The sequence below is a fragment of the Mastacembelus armatus genome, chromosome 10, assembly GCF_900324485.2.
Source record: "Mastacembelus armatus chromosome 10, fMasArm1.2, whole genome shotgun sequence".
Lineage (NCBI taxonomy): Eukaryota > Metazoa > Chordata > Actinopteri > Synbranchiformes > Mastacembelidae > Mastacembelus > Mastacembelus armatus.
Genome location: NC_046642.1, coordinates 26,601,667 through 26,608,181, shown reverse-complemented (window position 1 = coordinate 26,608,181; position 6,515 = coordinate 26,601,667). Strand labels below are relative to the sequence as shown.

Sequence of the window (6,515 nt, the reverse complement as noted above, 5' to 3'; positions counted from 1 at the left end):
TTATCATGACATATTTTTATTTTACACAGAACACAAAGTAAGGAATCATGAACAGTGGCAGGAATAAAACACGCAGTGAAACAGGTGTATCCTGAAGGCAGACCATGCCAACCTGCACAAGACAAGAAAAACATGTTTTATTTGCTTATCAATTTTTATATTTTAGACAATATCTTAGCACTGCATGACAGAATAATACAATATATCAGTATAGGTAACATCACAGTGTATCATATCGTCACCCTCTTAAAATAATGGCCTAAGTCATATTTTCATGTTTTTATATTATATTTATTAATCATTTCACACAAAAAGGTTATGACAACACATGACTATTGACATGCAAATAATGCTGTCTCGCAAATTAAAATTTCCTAAGTCACACCGTTGACATAGGCAATTATATTATGGGGACAGAATTGCAAGATCTGTTCAACTGAGGATTTAGGCAATTTTACCAGAGGTGGCCAGCATCATGAAGATCTTACTTAGGCAAAAAAATCATTTTTGTCAAAAAATTACTTAGGCCATCATTTTAAGAAGGTGACGATATGCAGTATTTCTAATATCATCTAAACAAAGGACACCCACATACCAATGTGGTTGGTTATTTCAGGCCATTCCTCACTTTGTACTCTTGTACATCTGTGCTGTGCTGCCTGAAGAGCTGCAGGTAAAAGATGACAGTGCAAACAAATGAAACACTCAGGTAAAAGCATTCTTCATGTTGAACCACATACTTTCATAATCAGATATTGTTTATGTTCATTCATCAATCAGAAAAAATGTTGGATCTTGCTAAAAGTATGGATACATTTGAGGGCAAGGCAATGATATATAAGTGTATGTTTGGAGCTTGGTCTCCATGCAAATCAGATCTAAAACTCAGGAATAATTAATAATTTTTTTATTGCAACCCTGCAATAAAAAGCCACGGAACTCTAAAACCAAATGCAATATTATCGATGATATGTAATTTCAATTATCTACATAAAAGGATGTGGTCACTTACCAGAATCCAAAGGAAAGCTGCTGTTCCAAAGGCAGAGCCCACCCGCAACCAGTTGGGGTTGGCCATGTCAGGCTTGGAGCTTGTGAATGCAGACCTAGATCCAACTGCAAAAAATCCACAGCAAAAGGAAGAACAGCCAAGCTTTTCATATAAAAATAATATTGTCTTGGTACTGGCTGAGAGTACATAAAGCAGCCATAAGTCATGTATGACATAATTAACCACTGTAAGCCTAAAAAACACATTTTCAAATTTAGTAATACATTTTTTGTGTGTGTGTGTGTGTTGGGGCAGCATGGTGGCTTAGCGGTTCGCATTGTTGCCTCACAGCTGGAAGGTTCCTGGTTTGAAACCCATCACGGGCCTTTCTGTGTGGAGTCTGCATGTTTTCCCTGTGCTTGTGTGGGTTTTCTCCAGGTACTCTGGTTTCCTCCCACAGTCCAAAAACATGTATGTCAGGTTGATTGGTGACTCTAAATTGCCCATAGGAGTGAGTGTGAGTGTGTGAGGTTGTTGGTCTCTATGTGGCCCTGTGATGGACTGGGGACCTGTCCAGGGTGGACCCCTGCCTTTCACCCAAAGAGAGCTGGGATAGGCTCCAGCAGATCCCTGTGAATACACTATATTATTGTTATTATTATTAATAATATTATTATTAATACTATTATTAAGACTGATTAAGTACCTCTGCACTAAGCAGCTGTGTGGAAATGAATGTGGGAGTTAAACAGAAATGTGGTGTGAAAACCATTTTCATTCACGAGCTGTGGGTAAAACCTAGAGGACAACGATTAAAATAAATCACACATATTCTCAGATTTCTATGTAGTTTATGTGGCCGACAGATAAACAGCCTCACGCACAGCTAAGCTAACGTTACAAGACTGCTAAGCTAAGGTCAGGCTGCAAAACAAACACTGCGTTCACCTCGTAAATAGCGAGCTAAAAACATACCCGTCAAAAACAATAACCACGAATTCACTCTCGTTATCATCTTACCTCTACGGAGGAGAAAGGCTGCAGATGACAAGCGGTTGAAAATCATTTTCGCTAACGTGAACTGTCAGTCTCCTTCATCCGACTGGCGATCCTGCCACACCGCGGTTGATTAACCTTCCTGGCAGGACTAGGCAGATGATCCCGAGGGGTCGATGCAGCCACGATGAGAGCCTCAGACTGGATTTATGTAATGATATACAAATATATATAATAATACAGAGTTTCGACTAATCTCAGTTGTAATTTCAGTTTCAGTAAATATCTGAATTTCCCGGTGTCCATGGTAACTCACTGATATACGACATTAAAGTATTAAAGCAGCCTAGTTGATACTGGACAGAATTTCTTTACAAAATTAACACGTCAATACCCCATTAGCCAACATACACGCGGATTTGTACAAATACACAGAATATTTGTACATGTCTATGCCATATGTCATAAACTGGGCAGTATCAGCGACATTGAAAAGAAAGCTGGTTCGGATTTAAGAACCAGTTTTCTTAGCCACGTTCGTGCACACAAACAATGAATGTGACTCCGGTTCACTAAGCTCTATGTACAAGAATTAAATAAAGTTAAACTTTTTTAAAAGGAAGATGGGAGATTAAAAAGAAGAAAAGCATAAGGAAAAAAGTAAATTAAAAACGCTAGGAAATAAATTATTTTATAAACAATATATACAACTTGTGAAGTAGTGCAATAGCAGTGTAAGGAGCTACGTCGGGATTTCAGCGGAATGTAGTTTCTTGATCACGTTATTTTAGATTTTTATTTAGAAAAAGAATCATTTCTACAATGCTTGGTTTTAATCTCACTACCTGTGAACACCTGTCCAGCTTTGGAGAAGACCCGCTCGCATGGCACTGATGTAGCTGGCATGTGAAAGTATATCTTGGCCACCGAAAAAGATGGGGATACATAGCAGCACATGTGGCCCTCTTCATATTTTTTTGCAACCATAGCTTTTAAAGCCTTTCGAGAAGGCAGGACATATGTGGGGGTCAAGCTTCTGTACCAAGGCCCTGAAGCCTTTGCCCTCCACCACTTTAAAAGGCTGTGCATCAAGTACGACCATATCATCCAGTGCCTCATCCAACTCAGCTTGCCGTCCTTAGAAAAAAAAATATACAACACATTTAATTTGATGCATAATTTTGTTTATGTGTGTCTTTCTATCTAAATAAATTATGTGAGGCGTACCTTGTCGGGTTCCCACTCCACCAGCAGCAGTAGTATTAGGTGTGGTCTCTGGGTGTTTGGAGCGCAGGGGTCACAGCATCGAGGACGTGTTACTGCTGTATTTCAGCTCCTGAGCACAAATTAAGCACTTGACCTTTTGGGGACTAATGAGATCAAAGTGCTCCCATGATCGTGCTCTTTTTGGCACTTGTTCTTCCTCTATATCCCTTCCTCACCTTTCACACACAGAATCTCTCACAACTTTCAGTCCCTCAAGCCACTATTACTAAACCTACTCTATTTCTATGTCTGTCTGGTGTGTGAATTAGTGATGGGACGCTTGAGCCCGTCTGCTCCACACAGTATCGATCTTTTTGAAGTGAGCAGTGTTTCGATCCCTGCTTCAACATGCCCCAAATCACGTGACCTCGTGTCGAGCTGATTCTCGGGAATTTTGAAGGAGCTTTTCAATATGTCAAGGCTTTAAAAGGTCTGAGTCACTGCTCAAACCATGGGTTTTTGAGAGGAGGAGATTGCTAGAGACATTATTATTGCCATTTGAATTGTAGTCAGTCAGTGTTAGTTTATATTTAGGCTTAGGTATATTTAGTTTAGTTTTAGCAATCTCCTCCTCCTCTCTGTGTATTCCTGAACATCCAGCAGACATACAGGAGTACTTTAATCAACTTTGAATACATTTATGAAACAAGCATGTGGATGGAGTATTACAAAAACATCACCAGTGGATCTCTGATCACAGAATTCACCATGAGTTGAAGAAGATAAATACCAGCCTGGCATTGTAATAGAAATATTTATGTTTGTAAGGACTCTGGTTGTGCATATTGTATAAAATCTTGCTCCAGTTTCTCAAATATGAAAACAGTACCTCCACTTATGCAAGCTGGATCCAACACCAGTGGCAGCTGGTTTATGATGGCCAGTTGTAGTGCTCTGTCTCTCTACCAGGTCCTAAAGAAGGAAAAAAAGACATAACAATTCCTGAATATATCAATAAAGACATGGAAGATTACATTTGTTTGTTACTACCTTTAGCGCAGTGTCTGTCTATCAGGGGTGGAACGGGTCACAAAACTCATGGTTCATATCATATGATGGTTTTCAACTGGGTACTATTTTAGTAAAGCAAGGGGAGGGCAATGCCTGAACCAGAAATTCAACATAAAATGTTGGTTTACTTTGTCTTATAGTCATTGTTTCATAGAAGGATTAATAACATCCCCAGTGGAATACATCTGACAATGATTATCAGTGATTTTCCAAAACATAGAGGTTGTGGTTTTCAACGTAAAATCTTTCCATTTGGCAGGTCCTTCATATCCTGGGGAGCTTTGGCCTTGGTGGTGAAGTCTTATGAAACCTAAATGTTTAGCATCAATGAAAAATGGGACAATGAGAATTGCAAATAAAATATAGTTTAAAATGCAACAAACACATAACATACTGATGCACTGACTCCACTATTTACAGACACATTATTTTAGTGACGTATAAGTGGTGACTTATGAGTCATAAGTAACCACTGCTTGTGTTATTTAAGTCCGACCATTCTTTACAGTGTTATCTATCTATCTATCCATCAGGCAGATGCAGGGTTGTTGGCTTACATTGGCCTGACTCGTCTACTCAGTGGAGGGAAAAAGGATTGTGAGCTGCAAAGATGTAGTTACATTAACATTTAAAAAAAAAACAAAAAAACAAAACAAAACAAACAAACAAAAAAAAAGCAGACTGAACATGCTGTTTGTTAACCCACATAAAGTCCTGGAGGGATTGGTGTTGACCTCAAGTGGGCACCGCCTTTGATCCCCTGCAGTTGCTACTTCTCTAAAATATATCACTTCCCAGATAAGACAGATGACCCACATCTTCTGTGAAAGAGGCTAAACTACAAAGAGTTTGACTAAAAAGGATTGAAAAGAGTTGTATGAGACACAGGGCAGTGCTACATTCAAGTCATTACATACTGTAAAAACTACAGCAGGGTACACAACACTTGTTTCAGTATCCTAATGATGAATGTGATCTATTCCTGACAGCTCAAATATTGGAGCTGTAACTGTCTATTATTACTACATTGAAAGAATTCAAGAAGTGGCAAAAAAAAAAAAAAAAACTGCAACTGACTGTAATCCTCCCACAATGTAAAGTTCAATAATTAATACAAATACAATTGATTAATCTTATTACAAAGGAACATTGTTTATGCGGTTTGTTAATGTTAAAGCAATAGTGAAATGTTTACTAGATTTGTAACACAAAGGTTTGCGATATAGTTAATGTAATAGGACTTAAAGCTTAATTTTCCACTTTTTGTGAACATTTCCTGAAAGCATCAGTATCTGCACCTCTGACACAGAGGAGTAAATAAGGAGAAGAAAGCTCAGAATCTACAATGGCAGACACAAAACCCATGAGGACAAAACAAGAGATTAAACAGAGTTATCATCAGTTCTGTGCATATTTATGAATAGAGTAAACAGCAAAAGCCAGTTGTAGAAGCCCAGCTCTTCCAGGGGGATACTGAGGCGTTCCCAGGTCCTCCCATATTCTGTATATGATTTTGGACTACATTAGTGTGTGTCATTTAAATATATTTTCAAGTTAAAACATCTAATCAAATTTTCAAGTTCAGTGGAACAGGTTTCAAACTTTTACCCAGAGTTTGTTCTGTGGTGACAAGGATAACCACTGCACCACCATGGACTTTAAGGCCATTAAAAGAAAATAAATAAAGAAAATAGATTCAGTACTTCCCCACCAAATATAAAAAAAAACAGATTTTGTGGTGTCTGATACAAAACTTTTAGAGGGGCTGCATTGCAGTAAGTATTTTTAAACATCTTGGCCATGGTCCTGTCCTGGACACATGCACAATAATGATCTGACAATGTTCCTTTTGTGAAAACTGGGGGACAGTGAGGGGCAAGACTTGGTCTGCTGAGTGAGCAAACAAGCAAAGCCACAAAGTGATGTCCAAAGTGTATAACAGTAGTGATATCATTATACTGTGTCCTGTCTGGAGTGAGGTCAGGGCATATCGAGAGTAGCATGCCTCTCCAGTCCTCTGACAGTAATCAGACAAGACACTGTACAAGACCGTAACAGAAAACCTTGGTGCCTCTGAAGAGAGTAGATTACTGACTCTTAGCTATTTTGTAAGCAGTTTTGTAAGCAGCTTTAAGCAGTATTAATATGCACTGAATTAATACACATTCTTTAAATCAGGAGCAGGAAAAAACACGTAGAAATTAAGACTGACTGTCATTGTTGAAAAATGTTTGTAAATGTTATCTACCAC

General features: G+C 38.5%; 1 protein-coding gene across 1 annotated transcript; it reads right to left on the bottom strand.

Moving 5' to 3' along the window:
- On the bottom strand, positions 1 to 2,231 carry ndufc1 (NADH:ubiquinone oxidoreductase subunit C1). Its single transcript, XM_026331311.1, has 4 exons — positions 2,012 to 2,231; positions 1,013 to 1,116; positions 596 to 667; positions 1 to 112 (listed from the first exon to the last, which is right to left on the bottom strand). Exons 1-3 carry the CDS (start codon positions 2,055 to 2,057, stop codon positions 608 to 610), a joined length of 210 nt encoding a protein of 69 aa, XP_026187096.1. The 5' UTR covers positions 2,058 to 2,231; the 3' UTR covers positions 1 to 112; positions 596 to 607.
- Positions 2,232 to 6,515: the final 4,284 nt, after the last annotated feature.

Excerpts from the sequence above, each read along its gene's own strand:
- ndufc1 (XM_026331311.1), bottom strand. The coding sequence starts at position 2,057 with ATGATTTTCAACCGCTTGTCATCTGCAGCCTTTCTCCTCCGTAGAG. Across the intron at positions 1,117-2,011 it reads AGCCTTTCTCCTCCGTAGAG|TTGGATCTAGGTCTGCATTC; the intron begins GTAAGATGATAA and ends GATTTTTTGCAG. Across the intron at positions 668-1,012 it reads CAGCTTTCCTTTGGATTCTG|CTCTTCAGGCAGCACAGCAC; the intron begins GTAAGTGACCAC and ends TTTTACCTGCAG.